The sequence below is a fragment of the Mobula birostris genome, chromosome 1 (assembly GCF_030028105.1).
Source record: "Mobula birostris isolate sMobBir1 chromosome 1, sMobBir1.hap1, whole genome shotgun sequence".
NCBI classification, from domain to species: domain Eukaryota; kingdom Metazoa; phylum Chordata; class Chondrichthyes; order Myliobatiformes; family Myliobatidae; genus Mobula; species Mobula birostris.
This window is the reverse complement of record NC_092370.1, coordinates 129,014,689-129,035,386: the sequence shown is the minus strand read 5'-3', so window position 1 is coordinate 129,035,386 and position 20,698 is coordinate 129,014,689. Positions and strand designations below refer to the sequence as shown.

Sequence of the window (20,698 nt, the reverse complement as noted above, 5' to 3'; positions counted from 1 at the left end):
AGGTTAAACTGCCTGGTTTTAAGTTAAGAATTATCACCTTTTTAAACATATTTATAATGCTAAAACATTATTCTTGCTTCTTACTGAAGGAATAACAGAAGTGACTGTTTACTTTAGATCATGAAATTGGTAAGAACAAATTTTCAGCCAGTTTATACAATGCATAACAATAGGTCAATTTATATTAAGTGCTTCATAAAGATAGAGGATACATATTAAGCTACTATATTCACGCAATGTGAGACATCAAATACAAGGTGTGGGATTACATCAATGACTTACTTATTTTCAGTACTTTTGGCCAATTTTTCTAAGTTTTTCAAGCTCTCTGGTGACCGGAGCTGGAATCGACAGCTGTCATTCATGTTCCAAACAGATTCCATTAGTACACCAACTTTTGGAATGCCAGCACTAATGGAAAAAGCTACTGCTCCAGCGTGGTAAAGTGGATTATTTCTCAAACATACCTATTAGAATAAATTTACATATTTTTCATTAGGCATCCAGTTTTGATCCATTAGTTGTACCATCAAAGAGCACAAGATACAATAATGGACCCAATTTAACAATGGTCTTTAACATTATTCCCTATATTTGAACCCACACAAAAGTACAAGTCAAGTTTACTTGGTCGAAAGGTCTGTTTTCTTTTCCCTGAAATAAAGCTACTTCAGTTCATACTTCTATAAAAAATAACAATGGAGGTTCACTTTGCAGCATTGTAGGTTACTAAGGAAACAATCATTCAAAAGGTGCAAAGATTTTCCTAACCTGTGTTCCAACTGTTATGTTTGGCATTGAGGAAATGCCTGCATTGGATTTTGGCTTTTTGTTTTTGGCTCTGGCCTTCTCAAGCATCTTTTTTCTCTGACTGAAAGGAATTACTCCCCTGAAGAGAAAGTCAAATGCAGTTAAAAAGCATTACTGAACTTGAAAATATACTTAAACAACTTCAGCTAATGTACAAATATAAATCACTGAGTTAAAACTGAACAGTAAGAGTGTGGTTCCAATATATAAACTTCACCTAAACTTCAGACCTGCAAGCTTAAAACTAAATAGAAAGTAACCTGAAATAAATAAAGAGCTTTCCAGGATTACCTTGTATACTATTTACCTTTGATGAATTTGAGTACATCTGGAATTAGTCAACTGAGTAACACACACAAAACGCTGGAGAAACTCAGCAGGCCAGGCAGCATCTATGGAAAAAAGTACAGTCAACATTTTAGGCAGAGACCCTGCTGAAGGGTCTCAGCCCAAAACATCAACTGTACTCTTTTCCATTGATGCTGCCTGGCCCACTGAGTTCCTCCAGCATTTTGTGTGTTGCTTGGATTTCCAGCATCAGCAGTTTTTCTCGTTTGTGATTAGTTAATTGGGTAACTCATTTGAATCAACAGGCAAAGAACTTCAGCAAAGCCATTGCAAGTAAACAATTAATGAAACTGAGGCAAAGGATAGTTCTGGAGGAAGTAGTGTGAGCACCAAAGACAACTCTTGAGATACACAGATACTCTTAAGCTTGAGAAGCCAGGGCTGAAGGTTAAACGAGCTAGATGAGAAGAGGTCGTTTAAGTGACCTAGTTGAGTGAGAAATGTTTCAGAGAAGGCATAGGTAAGAGCAGATAAACTTTTTTTTGTTGTCTTTAAGTCCCTTGTCCTTAATTCAGTGCAAGCAGGACGCCAGTTGGGACGGTGGAATGCTCCTCTGCAAATATAGAATTTCAGGGAGCCTAACAGTTTCCCTAATGACTATATCTGTGGGAGGTGTATATGACTTCGGCTCCTGACTGACAAGGTCAAGGAAGTGGAGCTGGTGCTGGATGTACTCAGGGCCATTGGGAGGCTGAAAACCTCATAGTTGAGTCTTTTACTGAGTGGGTCATACCCAAAGTGCAGGCTTCAGATAATAAGTGGGTGACACCAGAAAAAGTAAAGGGAGTAAGCAGTCAGTGTGGTCATTCCCCTCAGCAACAAGTATTCCCCTCTGGATACTGCTGGGAGTGAAAGAGTCATCAGTGCACAGCAGCAGCAGCTAAGCAGGGAAGAGTAAATTCAGACAGAGTAATATAAGTCTCAATAGTTAAGGGGATGGACAGGAGATTCTGTGTCCACGACGGAGAAGCCAGGATGGTGTGTTGTCTCCCAGGTGCTTGGGTTCAGGATGTCTCAAGAGTAGCTGCAGAATATTCTCAAGGAAGAGGGTGAGCAGCCAGAAGCCATGGTGCACATTGGCACCAATGACATCGGTAGAGAGGGAGAAGAGGCCCTGTGCAGTGAGTACAAGGAGTTAGGAAAGAGGCTGAAGAGCAGAACCTCTAAGGTAGTAATAGGATGATAGTACAAATGAATGAGTGGCCAAGGAACTAGTACAATGGGCAGGGGTTCATGTTCTTAGATCATTGGAACCTCTTCTGGGGCAGGGGTGACCTGTATAAGAGGGATAGGTAGCACCTGAACTAGAGGGGAGCCAATATACTGGGTAGGAGTTTCACTTGTATTACTCAGGAGGGTTTAATCTAGTTTGGCAGGGGGGCGAGAATCAGAGCACCAGGCCAGAAAGTAGAGGGAGGGAGAGGAAGTTAGATGTCAGGGCCAGTAAAAACAGGCAGGAGCAAAGTAATAGATAGGATAGGACAGAGTTTGAAGTGTGTTTCTTTTAACACTAGGAGTATTATGGGTAAAGGTGATGAACTTAGAGCATGGATCAATATGGAACTATGATACTAGAGCAAGAGAGCAAGAGACAGACAGACAGACAAACAGACAGGAATGGGTGCTTAATGCCCCAGGGTTTTGATGTATTAGAAAAGGTGAGGGAGGTAAAAGAGGAGTTGAGAGGAGTTGCACGACTAATCAGGAGCAATATCACAGCTGCACTCAAATGGGACATAATGGAGACCCATCCACTGAGTCAACATGGGTAGAACTCAAAAATAAGAAGGCTGCATCACTCTGATGAAATTGTACCACAAACACCACTCTAAAAGCCATCAGGACATTGAGGAACAGGTATGCAGATGGATTAAGAAATGGTGTAAAAACTATACGGCTGTTGTCATAGGGGATTTCAGCTTCACTAACATAGTTGAGACCCAAGTAAAAGAGGTTTAGATGGGGCAGAATTTGTTAGGTACAGGAGGGTTTTGTAATTCAATACATAGATAGTCCAACAAGAGGAGGGGCTGTACTGGATCTGGTGTTGGGTAATGAGCCTGACCAGGTGATTGACCTTGGATGATCAGTTAGGGAATAGTGACAACTCCTTAAATTTTAAGATAGCTATGTAGATACAGATAAGTATGGTTCTTGCTGGAGAGTATTAAGTTGGAGCAGAGCAAATCACTAGAACAGTAGGCAGGAACTAGAGAGAATTAGAGAACAGATGTTTTTGGGTAAGTCCAACATCTGGAGGGTGTTTAAAGACCTGCAGGGTACAGGATGCATGTTCCAATCAGAAGGACAGACAAGAATGGCAAGCTAAGAGAACCTTGGATGTTGAGAGGTGATGAATTTAGTCAACAAAAAAAAAAATAAGTAAAGCTTAGGAAGCTAGAATCCTTGATCTTTAACCCTCTAGAATCTTAAAATCCTAGAGCCCTTGAGGATTATAAAGAAGCTAGAAAAGAACAAGGGAATTAGGAAAGCCAGGCGAGGCCATGATAAAGCCTTGGCAGGTAGGATTAAAGAGAATCCAAAGCATTCTATACATACGTCAAAAGCAAGAAGGTAACTAGGGAGAGAGCAGGGCCACTCAAGGATGATGGTGGGGGGAACATTTGCTTGAAAGCAGAGGATATGGGTGAGGTTCTTAATGAGTACTTTATATCAGTATTTATCAAAGGGAAGGACATGAAGGATAGGGAGATCAGTGCCAAGTGTATTAATATGCTATGGCATTTCAAAGTAGATCAAGGTGGATAGGTTCCCAGGGTCTGATGGGACATACCCCAGGTGGGGGCTGGCAAGTAGCTAATATTATTCCACTATTCACGTAGGGAACAAAGGATAAATCCTGGAAACCACAGACCCGTGAGTTTCACATAAATGTTGGTAAGTTACTGCAGAGAATTAGGGTAAGATTTATCAGCATTTAGAGAGCCATAGCCTAACTAGGGAGAGTGAGCATAGCTTTTGTGTGGGGCAAGTCAATCTTATTAACTGGATTGAGTTTATTGACAAGTGTGATTGAAGAAGGTAGAGAGGTGGATGTTGTTTGCATGGATTTTAATAAGTGCTTGACAAGGTCCCTCAAGGGAAGCTCATCAAGAGGATTAAGATGCATGGTATCCATGGTGAATAAGCTGTATGGATTCAGAACTGGCTTGCCAATAGAAAACAGAGGGTCGTGGTCCAAGGGACTCATTTGAGCTGGAGGTCTGGAATTAGTGGTGCTCCGCAGAGGTGTGTGCTGGGAGCTCTGCTGTTGTGATGTATACAAATTGCCTGGATGAAAATTTAGCTGGGTGGGTTAGCAAGTTCGCAGATAATACCAAGATTAGTGTTGTGGATAGTGTAGAGTACTGGCAAAGAATGGAAGTAGGATTTAGATCATTTGCAGATATGGGCAGAGAAATGGCAGATTGAGTTTAACCCAGTCAAATGTGAAGTGTTGCACCTTGGCAGGCCAAATGTAAAGAGACGGTACACTGCTAAGGTCAAGGAATCTTTGAGTCCAAGTTCATAGCTCCCTGAAAGTGGCTACATAGTTTGATAGAGTGGTTAAGATGGCATATGATATGCTTCCCTTTATTAGTCAAGGCATTGAGTTCACAACTCAGGGAGTTATATTGCAGCTTTATAAAACAGTTTTATTTAGCGACACAGCATGAGGCAGGCACTTCCAGCTCTTCACCCCAGCAACCCAAAAACCCTAATTAACCCGAGCCTCATCACAGGGCAATTTATAATCACCAATTAACCTACCTCATACACCTTTGGATTGTTGGAGGAAACCAGAACACCCAGGGAAAGCCTATGCATTCCACAGGGAGGACATACAGAGATTGCTTACGGAACAGCGCTAGAATTGAACTCTGAACTTCAAAATGCTGAGCTATGATAGTGCCATACTAACTGCTACACTACCATGTTACCCCATTATAGGAAGGATGCCGAGGCTTTGAAGAGGATGCAGAAGAGATTTACCAGGATGTGGCCTGGATTCGAGGTCATGTACTATATAACTAGAGGTTGGACAAACTTGGGTTGTTTTCTCTGCAGCAGCGAATGCTGAGGGGAGATCTGATAGATGTTTATAAGATCATGAGAGGCACGGACAGAGTACGAAGATAGCATCTTTTTCCAGGGTTGAAATTTCTTATACCAGAGGGCATGCATTTAAGGCGAGTTTAGGTGGGGGGGGGGGGTTGGGGGAGAGATAATTTGAAACCAGGGGCAAGGTTTATTTAAACACAGAGAGGTGGGTGCCTGGAATGCACTGCATTGAATGGTGGCAGAGGCAGATACATTAGAGACTTTTAAGAGACGTTTAGATAATCACATGAAAATGGAAGAATGTGGATATTATATAGGCAGAGGACATTAGTTAGGTTGTCCATTTGATTACTAATTGGATCAGCACAATACTGTAGGCCAAAGGGCCTGTTCCTGTGCTGCACTGAAATAGACCATTTCAACTAATTGGAAGATTTATAAACACAATAGTCCCTTTGCAATGTTATTTATCTAAACTTCAAAAATATAGACACAGAAAATGTTAATCCTTGGAAAGAGTAGAATATTCAGTTCAGATGCAAGAGATGCATAATAGATAACCCCTGTGTGAAAAAACATTGTGAATCACTTTAGGATCAAGTTTCCCTTTGTCAGCATGAGTAAATAATCAGCCAAGACTCCACATTAGAAGTTTTTTTGCATAAAAGAGTTAATGATTGTTGAAAGGGCACATTCCCCAATATTGACCAATTATAAAAGCACAACCCTCTGCTGGAAGATAATCAAAAGGTATTCAGATAATCAGAAACATCAGCCTACTGGCAAGCTCGCTGATATGTGTCATTGGTTCAAAAAAATCCTCAGATAATATTTCTATGAATGTATTTTAATTGATTAAAAACGGCTTGCTGTGGGAGGACTGAAATAACTGTTCAAATGTAAATGACCAGCCAACAGTACAGAATTTGTCTCGCTGGGAAGTCTTGCCAAAAAGGTGGGAAACATTATTCAGCAGATAAATTCAGATAAATTTATAAAAGATAAATTCAGCAGAGGTTGGGATACAAATTAGAATAGGCAATGGGAGACTGAGATTTTTTATGAAATGTATTTCAATTTTCACAGCTGTGGCTAAAAGAGAAAAATGGTCCTCTTGGTTTTGTCAATTTAACAGCAGTTAGATGGGATTCTGCAAGTTTACTGCATTATGGTCTGTTTGAACTCCTGGAGACCACCAAATCTGGAAAGAAAACCTCCCTAAAGGAACAAATCAGATTTTTTTTTGCTTGCTCTGAGCAAAATGAGCAAAAAGATCTTTCTTGGCTGATTAGATGAAGGCAGGTACAACTTCACAGAGTAGCAATTAGGTTTCAAACAACTTTTTCTAAAAACAATAAATAACGTGCTGCATTGAGTTTTTCCCCGCAGACCATGCAGTTACAAATACTTCTTCATTAGAAAGAAAAAGGCAAAGTAAACAGTTTTGATCAATTTTGTTGGACATTTTACAGGTGAAGTCTAATTTATCCAGTGCCAACTTCTACAAATGTAAAACCTTTTTTACATGAATGACAAATGCACAATTTGGCACACAAACAGTCTTTAGGATGCTGGATAATCCATCTGCATATCTGTAAATTGACAAGGAACACTTGGAACAGCCCTGCCAGGAAAGCTGGAGAGCGGAATCACTGGCTGTTCTCCGCTACACTCTCTAAAAAGTCTGATATGTTTTTCTACCTTACAATAGTAACTATATAACAATCTTTTTTCGGTTGCGAGGCACTTTGAAAGTTCTGATGCAGTGAAAAGTACTTCACTAATTTCCTTTAGTGAGCAAATGAACAGAGACATGATCATTAGAGGGTGGCTTGTGAGGAATGGTAAGAGTTCAAGAGCAAGAAATCTCAAAAGGATATCGAAGGAAATGAGCTGGGAAATTAGAATTCCTTCATAATTTGCATCACCCTTAGTGAGATTTCACCACCTTCACCACCCCTCCACTTTCAGCATTTTGAAGGGACTGCTCCCTAATCAATTTCCTGGTCTGCTTTTCCATCAACCACTCCTCAAAGCATTTTCCATTGCAACTGCTGAAGATGCAACATCTGTCCTTTTACCTTTCCCCTTCCCACCATGCAAGTAGATAAACAGTCTTTCTAGGTGTAGCACCAATTCCTGTGATCTCCTCCACATTAGATAAACCAAGCACAGATTTATGTGCCCGTCTTGCAGAGTACCTGCATTCAGTCCGCAGTGTTGACCTTGAACTTCTTGTTGCCTGCCACTTCAATTCTCCATCCCAGTCCCACTCTGATCTCTCTGTATGTGGCCTCCTGCAATGTTATAATGAGGCCCAATGTAAGCTTGAGGAACAGCACCTCGTGTTCTGTCTGGGCAAGTTATAACCTTTCAGACTCAGCATTGAATTCAACAACTTCAGGCAACTGGTGTGCTCTGCATCAGAACTGACCAGAGCACCCATCGTATTGGCACAGTTTTTCCTCTCCATTAGCACAGCATGCTGGGCATATCCTACAGTTCTGCATTTTGCAAATGTATCACTCTCACATGCTTTCCACTCTTTAATAGCCCTCAATTTTAACAATTTTGTTCCTTTGTTCAGTTCCTTTAAATGCCCCTATTGATTGGATAATCTCATCTATGTTATAGACCAGGGGTGGCCAACCTTTCACATTCCATGCGTCAATTTTTTTTATGAGTTCAGATGCACCATACAACTCTTGTACCCCCATTCAATTCTTGTAAAAACATGTTAATATAGAACTCGTGTGTGAAAAAAAAAAATCGCATCTGAGTTTGTGCGTGAAAAAATTGACGCACGTAATGTAAAAGGTTGGCCACCCCTGTTATAGACTTATAGGAATCCTAGCTTCACACTACCAGAAATATATTAAAAAGTTTGTTCTGTCAATTTCTGACATTGACTCTCTGCAATTTGACTTAAAATATTAACTAATTTTCTTTCAATAGATGCTGTATGATCTGCTGAATGTTTGCAGTATTTCTTAAATATGTTAACCTGGGATGTTTCTCTCAAAAGCCAAGTTTAAAATTGAGAGCAACCATCTTTTCCATACAGAATGGCAAACTTTCAGACATGGAAGTCAAAAATCAGAGAGATAAATTAAATGGTAAAATAGATTGGGAAAATTGCAGAACAGATTTATGCCAAAAGATCCTTCTAATCTTCTATTCTCTTGAAGCTCATGCTGACTGCAGACTGAAGATTAACATGTATTCATCTTAGTTTTAACTTGTGCTTTAGAAATGTACCTGGCAACCACAGAAACCATGGAGCAAAATATTTTATTTGGATCTATAGAGCCTCATTCAAGGTATTTTAATGTAGACTGCAATATTGATATTCCAATGATTTGGAACAGTTCATTTCTGATCAGGGTATTTCCATACACACATCCATACTTTTATTGACCAGGCAAGATACTAGCAATATAGAGTGTAAACAAATAAACATAATTTCTGGAATTTGGCTCAAAACACTTAGATTCACATTTCATGATGTGAATATATCAGGATACATATTCTTACCACAATCTCAATATTTCACAGATAATTGAAATTAACGTTGAATTAGAAATATCAACTAGTACAATCTGCATCAGTACCCCTATACAACGGAGCTTTCAATTTTCTCAACACCAAGACAAACCCTTCCTATTCATGCTTCACCAATTCCATACATAGATGAGAATGACTTTCTTAATCAGAATAAAATGAAATATGCTCAGCAGTTATTTAATATTACGTAATTTTGGAATTACCAGGTAAGTATTTTCTGGGCAAATTTGATGTTTAATAATGGCTCTTCTGTCATTACAAAAATAATGAACAAGAACTCATTCCATTAAAACTAATGAGTAAAGCATTAATCAAATTGAAAAAGTGTATTATTAACAGAGCTACAGTCATTAGTGAAAACAAGGAAACAAAGGGGAAAATTAAACCACATTTTCTAAATTCAGAATTTGCAATCATTTAGAAGCTAGGGGAAAAAAGTAGATGAACAAAGAGTTCTGGTAAAGAGCAGAAAAACTATTTCTAACCACGAGAGTTAACAGATGGTTTTACTACAAGCTCTGGAAAAATGGACATACGTAATGGCACAAGATTGGAACACGAAGACCAGTCATGTATGACAGAATAGTACTCAAAATAGCTGAAAGATAAAAATTTTTGAGTTTAACCAATTACGAAAACGTACAAAAATTACTCCTGTACTGGTGTTTTGGGAAGATCATTAAATGTTTCATTTAAACTACTTTTCCCCCAAATGCTTTGGGCTATCACTTAAGCAGAATTCAGTGTCACAATGAAAAAGCCAGTTCGCTAATGGTTAATATACTGTCAATATACAAATATTTATAAATGCATTCAATACTTACCACCAAAAGAGGCCATTTTCCAGCTGGACACATGTATACAGGGCACAACAATACAAAGATACAATCTTTTCTCCTTGCAGCTCAGGAAAAATCTGGGCACTGTGCTCCAGTTTAGAAGCTACAGAACATAATGTTTCATCAACCCAAGTGGCAACCTAAAGACAAAAGGTGAAGGATAAACTACAATCACAGATAAACAAATAACCAATTCCCTACAAACACAAGAGATTCTACAGATGCTGGAAATCCAGAAATAACAAGATGCTGTTGGAACTCAGCAAGATAGGCAGCATCTATGAAGGGAAAAAATATGTTGGGCCGAAATCCTGATGAAAGGTCCTAATGAAGCATTGCAGGCCAAAACATCGACTGTTTATTCCCTTCCACGGATACTGCTTGACCCAGGTTCCTCCAGCATTTTGTGTGTTATTCAGTTCCTCAGCTCCGATTTAAAGAACCATACAATTTCTAAAATTACAACACAAGTTATTTATTGCGAAGTATCAGAGCACAACTCATATGAATGGTCAACCCCTCATTAAGTTTGTGACTTCCAATTCTAGACAACTCAATCAAGGAAAACATCACTTCAGAACTTCCCCTATCAAGTCCCATATAAATTTTCAAATGACCAACCCTCATATCCTGATGAGTTCAAAAGATATACTCTCTCCTTTTCAAGGATATCCTTCCTTTTGCAGATATAGTAAATCAGATCTGCTGAGAACCTGCCAGATGTGGTTTCATAATTGACACTACACCTGTTAAACTCAACTTCACATTTCATTTTGCTTTCATAACTGTTTACTGAAGCTGCATGTTAATTTTTAGTGATTTGTGTACGACAGTAGCTAGGTTTCTTTTAAATACTATTCCTCAATTTCAAGGTTGCATATGTATACATGCAATAAATTTATATTGACTTTCATCACTATTAAAGAAATACTCCCATGTCTATTCACTTAATCGATCTATACTCCCCCTTGAAATCTCTCTGCATGCTTCTCACATCTCACCACCTTGTAGCAACAGGGAATGAGGGTCTATTCCATAATCTTTAAAAAGTTTCATGCAGTCTAGTTAAATATGACATTAATAGTTGACATCATTCAAATACAACCTGTACAATCATCTCATTTGAAGATCTGATTAGTCAGCACATCATGCTGTGAGAGGAAGTGGTGGATGAGAGTTTAATTTCAACATTTAAAAGACATTTGGATATCTACATGGATAGAAGAGATATGGAGGGCTACGGTTCAGGTGCAGGTCAATGGGATTAGGCAGAATAACAATTCACCATGGACTGGATGGGCCAATACACCTGTTCCTATTCTGTAGTGCTCTATGACTCCAATATCTTATAAAAGTAAAACCCACATTGCAGCACCTTAATCCAAAGCTTTGCCGATATACTGCATAGAATAAATAGGCACAAGGGAAGAATTTTGGGTAAGGCAAGTAAAAGAGGTAGTTCAGTTCAAAATTTTTCAATTATACTTACTTTGCTATTCTCTGTAGTGACTGTGGCTCTAATGCTATTGGCAGCCAGAAGGACAATTTTTTCATTTGTTAAACTTAACTGCGTAGTCCGAGGATGGTGCACTGAAGGATTCTTTGGGGAATGAAGATGTAACAATTCAGTTAACATGAACATTGATATTCAATTAGCTAAGTATGAAAGCTAAAACAAAAAATAATTATAATTTCATACCTGTGTATTTCTATATGGTTCAGATTCATTCCATTTCCACTGATATAATTCACCTTTACTGCTTACAGCCACCAGTTCAGAATACAAGGCTCCAATAGCTACAAATTTAGTACCATCCTGGGGAAGAAAGTTCAGTCATTTATAACAGCTCTTCTATTTTCATTGAAAAAATTACATAATCTGATCCAAATGACAATCATACTTTATTCTGTACTTAAAGGATTAATTCTGATCCACAGAAAGACAGAGTGGATGAAGAATTTCATCAGTAAAATATTTAAGCCTTTTGTAGAGGTAAAGTAGAAATAAAAAGAATTGCCATTGCCAAAACCAACTTCCAAGAAATGAAACCCATTTTTACCAACAGGTGTGAATTGGGATCATGTTTTAGCAGGGAATTGTACTATGGACATGTGGTCGATGTTCAGAGATCTCTTGCAAGATGTTAGGGATAAATTCGTCCCGGTGAGGAAGATAAAGAATGGTAGGGTGAATGAACCATGGGTGACAAGTGACGTGGAAAATCTAGTCAGGTGGAAGAAGGCAGCATATATGAGGTTGAGGAAGCAAGGATCAGATGAGTCTATTGAGGAATATAGGGAAGCAAGAAAGGAGCTTAAGAAGGGGCTGAGGAGATCAAGAAGGGGGCATGAGAAGGCCTTGGTGAGTAAGGTAAAGGAAAACCCCAAGGCATTCTTCAATTATGTGAAGAACAAAAGGATGACAGGAGTGAAGATAGGACCCATTAGAGATAAAAGTGGGAAGATGTGCCTGGAGGATGTGGAAGTGAGCGAGGTCCTCAATGAATACTTCTCTTCGGTATTCACCAATGAGAGGGAACTTGATGACGGTGAGGACAATATGAGTGAGATTGATGTTCTGGAGCATGTTGATATTAAGGGAGAGGTGGGGTTGGAGTTATTAAAATACATTAGGACAGATAAGTCCCCAGGGCCTGACGGAATATTCCCCAAGCTGTTCCACGAGGCGAGGGAAGAGATTGCTGAGCCTCTGGCTAGGATCTTTATGTCCTCATTGTCCACGGGAATGGTACCAGAGGATTGGAGGGAGGCGAATGTTGTTCCCTTGTTCAAAAAAGATAGTAGGGATAGTCCAGGTAATTATAGACCAGCGAGCCTTATGTCTGTGGTGGGAAAGCTGTTGGAAAAGATTCTTAGAGATAGGATCTATGGGCATTTAGAGAATCATGGTCTGATCAGGGACAGTCAGCATGGCTTTGTGAAGGGCAGATCGTGTCTAACAAGCCTGATAGACTTATTTGAGGTGGTGACCAGGCATATAGATGAGGGTAGTGCAGTGGATGTGATCCATATGGATTTTAGTAAGGCATTTGACAAGGTTCCACACGGTAAGCTTATTCAGAAAGTCAAAAAGCATGGGATCCAGGGAAGTTTGGCCAGGTGGATTCAGAATTGGCTTGCCTGCAGAAGGCAGCGGGTCATGGTGGAGGGAGTACATTCGGATTGGAGGGTTGTGACTAGTGGTGTCCCACAAGGATCTGTTCTGGGACCTCTACTTTTCGTGATTTTTATTAACGACCTGGATGTGGGGGTAGAAGGGTGGGCTGGCAAGTTTGCAGACAACACAAAGGTGGGTTGTGTTGTGGAGAGTGTAGAGGATTGTCGAAGATTGCAGAGAGACATTGATAGGATGCAGGAGTGGGCTGAGAAGTGGCAGATGGAGTTCAACCCGAAGAAGTGTGAGGTGGTGCACTTTGGAAGGACAAGCTCCAAGGCAGAGTACAAAGTAAATGGCAGGATACTTGGTAGTGTGGAGGAGCAGAGGGATCTGGGGGTACATGTCCACAGATCCCTGAAAGTTGTCTCACAGGTAGATAGGGTAGTTAAGAAAGCTTATAGGCCTCACAGGTAGATAGGGTAGTTAAGAAAGCTTATAGTACTGTGTCCAGTTATGGTCGCCTCACTGTAAGAAGAATGTGGAAGCATTGGAAAGGATACAGAGGAGATTTACCAGGATGCTGCCTGGTTTAGAGAATATGCATTATGATCAGAGATTAAGGGAGCTAGGGCTTTACTCTTTGGAGAGAAAGAGGATGAGAGGAAACATGATAGAGGTATACAAGATATTAAGAGGAATAGATAGAGTGGATAGCCAGCGCCTCCTCCTCAGGTCACCACTGCTCAATACAAGGGGCCATGGCTTTAAGGTAAGGAGTGGGAAGTTCAAGGGGGATATTAGAGGAAGGTTTTTTTACTCAGGGAGTGGTTGGTGCGTGGAATACATGCCTGAGTCAGTGGTGGAGGCAGATACACTAGTGAAATTTAAGAGACTTCTAGACAGGTTATGGAGGAATTTAAGGTGGGGGCTTATATGGGAGGCAGGATTTGAGGGTCGGCACAACAATGTGGGCCAAAGGGCCTGTACTGTGCTGTACTATTCTATGTTCTATATTACACATTTCTATGACAACAAAGCTTAGGCTACTAAAATGTTACATCTGGTCAATCCTGCTGTATGCTTCCGAAACATGGACTATAACACTAGAACTGCAAAGAAACTTAGAAGCAACAGAAATGTGGTTTCTTAGAAGAATGCTGAAAATATCATATAGAGATAGGGTAACTAATACTCCAACATGCCCATACAAAAAGATCTTTAATGAGAACATTAAATGAGAGGAAACTTAAAGTTCCTGGGTCATGTCATCAGGAAGGGAGAAATAGAATGCCTTGCATTACAAGGCCATATGCCTGGGAAATGCGAAAGAGGAAGGCAAAGAAGAAAATATATGGACACTGTGAAAGAGCTAACAGGTCTAAGTGTGCGAGATATCATTGACGCTGCAAGGGATCGTTCGATGTGGAGTGCCATGATCGCCCAAGCGCATAACACGCAAGGCACATGAAGAACCAACAGCCAACAATTTTAATGTGACTGGTTTAACAAAACCAATCCAGTTTCATATGCCCTTCATCAGTCTTTCTGAGACTTAAATTGAATCAGGGTTGTAGCAAAAAGATGGTTCTTGGCTTTTTCTACTTCTCAAACTCTTGCATAGCTCCAAAAACATTAAATCGTTAAATTTCCCATTCCTAATGACTGATAGTTGCTGTTTCATTAAAATATGACATTTGCTCATTCATTCGTATTTAACTAATTTTCACACAAGTGTGATCACAAACTTTACCATTCTAGTACTTGGAACCAAATTAATATAAAATATTTATAAGAAAAACCATTTAGCTTTAGCCAGTGATTTCAGCTGCATAGTACGATTTAGGTACAATTACAAAACTTATTTTAATTAAGTTTGAGTTCCACCAAAAAGAGCCTTTTATTGCTTCAGGTTTTCATTAAATGCACGGTTCTTAAAAGCAATGTATACAGCAGGATTATTTAAACTAGAAATTGAATGCCCAATTAAGTTCCATTCATGCATGTTCAATTTTCCTTGACTAAACAATGGCAGTGTCTTAATTTTTGCCAAATGGTCAGCTTTGTTATAACCTAGCAAACACAAGATATTAGAATAATGTGTTTAATAAAAAAACTTAAGTTTAGTTCCATTCAGGGGTCAATGTTGCAGCAATTATTACTCTTATGGCCAGAATAGTGTTTACAAGAGCAATAACTGTTAATGAACCAGAATGTCACCACTAAAATCGAGTACTTCAATTTAATTAACCAATGCAAAATTACTCACCCGATCAGGCCACCACTGCAATTCCTCTCCCAAGGAGACAGGGCTTTGGATGGGAAGGCTTTTCTTATCCAAGTTCGATTCACCTTCACGGCTTGTGGAGCCTCTTTCATTATCAAATGAAGAACCATCAAGCCATCTCCTTTCACGTAAACGTAAAACTGATTCACGTTCACGCAACAGATCGGAGTCTCTCTCTAAGGGAAGAAGGAGAACTGGTATGCAATAGGGTCACACCAGTGGAATAAAAATAAGCCAATCTCTAGGAAAACCCTCCACAGAACAATAGCAGTGTTACACACAAGACCTGTGGATAACAACTCTGCACCAAGCCAAATCACACATGCCAAAACTGACAACTGAAAATAAAAAGACTGATTCCCAATGTCATATCTTGGATTATTCATATAGTTTAAAAAAAAATGAACTAAGGTAAACAATTCCCAGGGGATAAATTCTTACCTACCCCAGACATCTCCACTCATGTAACCACAGTGAACAGGGACACAAGACTGGAAAAGCAGCCCTAAGGACCAGTCAGGCAACACAGTAATGTAGAATCAAAACCGCCAAAAATTAAGAGGCAATGGATTTGTAGCATGCAGAGAGCAGTTGCTTTGGGGCTCCTCAAAATTAACTTCTGACATTATAAAATCCTAAAATATCTTGTTAAACATGGGAATGAAAACTAAATATCTACTAATTATCACCTACCACAATACTTCAACTGATCGATCTGCATTTTTCCATGATGATCGCCACTTAAAAAAATGTACTCTTGGGCAGAGGCTCTTAAAAGGTCCATCACCAAGAGTAGTTTTATAGAACAGCCGCTGATTAGCTCCAGAAGGACTTAGCTGTACCTATTTGAATCTGGTTGACTTGGTACTCACCAATCTACCTGCCAGTGTCAACACTGGACATGATCATGTCCTTGCAAAAACCAAGTCCTGCCTTCACAATGAACACAACCATCATAACGTATGGTACTATCCCTGCAGATTTGCCCTGATGTAAACTAAATGGAACATTGGTTACCAAACAATTGGTCATTTCTGTCTAGAATACCTGCCCGACACTAACTCTTTTAGCATAGTAAATTTACAACAGCACTTGGGATTTCAAAATTAGGCACCTGTGAAACACAGTGGGGCTACAGTACAATTTACTCCATCACAATATCTACCATATATTTCTTGCTATGATTACTATCAAACCAAGGCTTGATGTAGATTTAAGAAATGTACAAGAGCATGCCAGTTGCAGCATTTGCCAGACATATTCTGATGAGGTTATAATTAAGTTCAAGAACAATTAGATCAAATCTATAATCTTGACTCATCTAGTCCCCTTGGTCCTGAAGAATTAAAGTAAAATAACATAGCAGTGCTAAAATCATTCCCATCCTCAATGATGGCAGAGTCCAGCATATAGGTGCAAAAGAAAAGGCTGAATTATTTGCAACCACCTTTGGCCAGAAGAGTCACATCAGAGTTCTGCCAATTCAATTTACTCCAAAAATTAGCTGAGCATTCTGAAGGAGGCAAAGACAAGTGACCTTGTAAACATTTACAGATGCAACCTAAAGACTTGCATTCCAGAAATGGTGGTCTATAGACAAGCTTTCTCATTACAGCCTAGAGGTGTCTTGTCCATTAAGTAGCTGGATGAAACTAATTTCCTAGTTGGCTCAATATGACAGAGTAACATGATGAACTTATCAAAGATGCTACAACTGGCAGGTGAATATATCTGGGTCTAGAATCCTGCCTTGAGGAACCCCTGCAGAGGTTCTGAGATGCTCAACTCATGATATCTGCATCTACCTTGCTTAGTGCCATACACAACTTCAGCCACAGTTAAGTTTTCTATTTCATCCCTACTGACTTTATCTTTACACAGCCTTAATGTCACACTCAGTCCAATGTTGCCTTGATATTATAGGCCTCTCATCCCCTGAACTCTTCAACTTATGTCCACACCAAGCCCATCACTAGGTCTGGAGACAAAGTAATCTTGGTGAAAACCAAATTGGGCATTGGTGACTATGTGCCGCTTGATATCACTTTTCTGATGATCAAGATTAGACATACATAACAGTAATAAACAGAATAGATCCATCTTACTTTTATGACTTTTCCATATTTCCAGTATAATTGCAACTTTTACTGGTCCTGTTTGGCGAAGGGCTCAGTTCTGGAGTGCAAGACTTCTGTATTGCAACAAGGATGCTATACTGTACCCAGTGTATTCAGCTGTTTCTGGACATCACAAAGACAACTGAATTGGCTGGATATTGGCTTCTGTTGTCCTGGGGATCTCAGAAGCATATGAAGATGGCTAAGCATGAATGCGAATGCTTCAGTCTTTTCTTAGCACTTGCAGCACTGAGAACAGAGATCTTCTTGCAACCTCCTTTAACACCCTGAAAGTTATTGCTGCACCTCCCCTGATTATTTTTAGTAATGAAAACAGTCCCCAAGTTTAGAAACTGCTCCAAACCTAGTACATTTGACAAAATGCCAAATGTACATTTTAAATTGAAATGTCATATGGGCAAAGGGCGTTCATTACCTTTTGATCCTGACACTGTGCATATAATAATACAAACTCAGGAAACTTCTTGATTTATATCTTCCCATTTCTTAGTTTATGTTACTGCACTAATGGATAAATAGCTTAAGTGAAATAAGTATGCAATTATCTACATCTAAAATTCTATATAATTGTAAACCAAGTCCTGGATAATCATAGGTTATAAAGGACAAGGACTGCCTGCAGTTAGCAAAAAAAAAAACCACCAAGGCTCTCTTTGTATTCAATGTACCCCCAAAATAAACAAATAAGCCCGATGTTCTAAAAACATTAAAAATGTATTCATAAACATTAAAATGTTAAAATACCTAAAGGAAAATTATATTAACAACCAGCTACTTTGATTAAATGCACTAACAGTCATTGATCAGTTTTGAAATTATAAGGAATAGATATGTACACAAAGTCAGAATTCTAACACATGAGTATAAATACAGGAGTCACTTCATACAAGTGGTGTGGAAACCAGTTACCTTACTTATACAGAGAATGATTAGTTACTTGATGTGTATGTGTGCACAGACACATCTGTTCAAAATTAAACCTAAAATGCAGCCGAGGGCCATGAATACACAGGTCTGTGCTCTGCAATCAAAGAATAATGGGGACTATATGCACAGCAATTTGAGTATAAAACCTTAAAAGCCTTTCATTGTATCTTACAATAACATTGGAACATTTCTTTCTTAAAACTGCATTATTTTAGCATTAATTATACACACTAGTGTTCCAAATATTGCTTCTCTTTATAAACCAATGATCCAACTTCAGTACAAATCTATCAATTTGCAATAAATTTTAAGCAAAAACTAAGCTGATCATTTTAATGAAAACTATTTTTGAACAATCAGGTGTAGTTTAGTACACTTGACATTTAACTTTAAAGCAACGAAGTTTATTTTTTAAATATAGATTCTAAATTTGCACCCTTTGCCCTCCTGTCTAAAATCCACTGTTGGACAAAACAAAAGCACTTTGTCCTTTTACAAAATGGTCAAATGCTCACTTTTCAATAGATACTGGAGACTAATTTCAGTAAACAAATATCTTGATCATCACGATAAACCAAACTTGTGGAACTCTACATTTCAGAGAAACATTACAGGCAAGTAGCAAATTCGGATTTATGAAAAGAAAGAGGATGCAGCGGCATGGTGATGCAGACAGAGAGGAGTGGTAGCAATCTAAATAAAATTTACCAATTTCACATCCCAACTCAAAATAGTAGGTTTTTAATGTGACTATTCACACCTTTGAGGAAATTGCAATGTTTAGGTGGGGCAGAGTATATTTTTAAATATCACAACTGTTTGGGATAATTGAATGAACATCATTTTCTCATTCTTCACTGTTCACCTGGAAAAAAAAGTTACTTTTGAAAGCCTAAAAGATAAACTCAAATATTTTAAAAAATCAAAAGCACAACAAAGAAAGCACTGTACTTGGTCATGCAGTTGTGCCTTAAAAGGTGCTGTTTTAAAAAAAACAACAAACCGACATGGAGGCATCCTGAAATTGAACCTTTCCATCATACTCCATTCAGGGAGGAGGCTACATAACATCCACACCAGGACCACCAGACTGAAAAGCAGTTACTTTCCCCAAGCAGGAAGGCTGATCAACACCTCCATCCACTAACACACCCCTCCACCACTACTTTAACATTTCATGTCAGTTACCTTATAATACTGACACTCCTGTACCTAGTGTCACTTAACAGACATACAATCAATGTGTACAAGCTATTTTTAGTGTTTATATTTATTGGGTTTTTGTTGTGTTTTTTATCTTAATTATGATTTTTTTGTGCTGCATCGGATCCAGAGTAACAATTATTTCTTTCTCCTGTACACACTTGTGTACTGGAAATGCAATACTCAAATGGAGATAAGTAGTGCTCTAGTTTCACTGTCCAGAGTTTGCTGACAGAGGGAGATTTAAGAACATGTTTTCTAGTGTTCTTATTCTTGCTACTGGCGATTAGGAGAAAACACCTTGAAAAAGGCACAATGCTTGTAAAATTATCTTGGCTTCAAAATACCTCTTGATGAGCCTAGTCTGGGTAGAGAAGAGCGACGGAAGGAAGGATAACCAAAATAGCTGATATCTTCAGAAAACATAGCATCAGCATCTATGATGACACTCGGATGAGCAGAATGGATATCTGCATCCAGCAATGACATGAGATCCTCTGAGAAGGGAACACAGCACTGTTAATAGTACAAAACAAGGTTCTTAAGTATGCGATATATGTTAGCTATATTATTCCAATTAAGATTAGTATCATATATTTTACCCCCCCAATACAAAATAAAATAAGATCTGATTATCATGAGTACAAATGTAAGCATTCTCCATGGTACAATGCTTAATAAAACATACATACAAGTATATTATCTTTTATAGATGAAAATAAATATTTCCTGCTTTAAAATATTGTTGTTCCTGTAGAATCAGTTCTTCAATTGAGAAGTGAAAGCTAAAAGACCATTTTACATAAAGAGCTACAGAAATTAGATTCAAGTAGCATGTTTGATCAGATAAAATATATATCAAAATCTTTCAGAAATGAAGTTGGAAGATGGGTAGTATTGACGCAAATCTGATTTAAGCTGTCTGAACAGCAATCTAAAACAGATAAGACTGAAAAGACAAGGAGGTTAACACTTAATATGAAGCCTCAGGCTCCCTTAGTTACACACGACCTACAAAAATTAGGCACAGTGTGACAGAAAATTTTCGAATTACAATTTCACAAAATTGAAGGACTTAACTATACAAGAAAGCAAAACACATCTGAATCTGAAATCACAGTATCAAGCTCACAAACCTCCAGGCAAATATGATTCACTTGCTGTATCATCACCATCGTCTCCGTCTTCATCATCGCGGCTAAGTAGGTTATTTACAGCAAGATTAACATCCAAATTAGTCCTCTGTAGTTCCCGGATAATAACACTTCTGGATTTGCCTTGTAATACAACCTGTGCCTGTGTGTAAGAGAAAGAACTAAACTGGGGCAGAATGAAAATTTTGTTTCATTTAGAAACCCAAGACATTAATTTCTAGAATAAAGTGAAAACTCAAACATCATTTCCA

General features: G+C 38.7%; 1 protein-coding gene across 13 annotated transcripts in view; it reads right to left on the bottom strand.

Annotated features, from left to right (window-relative positions):
• The window catches only part of ubr5 (ubiquitin protein ligase E3 component n-recognin 5), a 198,219-nt gene that overhangs the window by 128,979 nt on the left and 48,542 nt on the right, over positions 1-20,698 (bottom strand). For 6 of the 13 annotated variants that reach the window (XM_072262022.1, XM_072262030.1, XM_072262040.1 and 3 more), the window contains 9 exons: positions 20,430-20,589; positions 19,641-19,790; positions 15,008-15,219; positions 11,323-11,439; positions 11,113-11,223; positions 9,609-9,763; positions 7,422-7,517; positions 772-889; positions 283-467 (listed from right to left, as the gene is read on the bottom strand). In XM_072262022.1, the coding sequence (XP_072118123.1) occupies positions 283-467; positions 772-889; positions 7,422-7,517; positions 9,609-9,763; positions 11,113-11,223; positions 11,323-11,439; positions 15,008-15,219; positions 19,641-19,790; positions 20,430-20,589 (1,304 nt within the window). The remainder of the gene's footprint in view (positions 1-282; positions 468-771; positions 890-7,421; positions 7,518-9,608; positions 9,764-11,112; positions 11,224-11,322; positions 11,440-15,007; positions 15,220-19,640; positions 19,791-20,429; positions 20,590-20,698) is intronic. The other 7 variants (XM_072262068.1, XM_072262103.1, XM_072262112.1 and 4 more) reach the window with 3 other exon arrangements.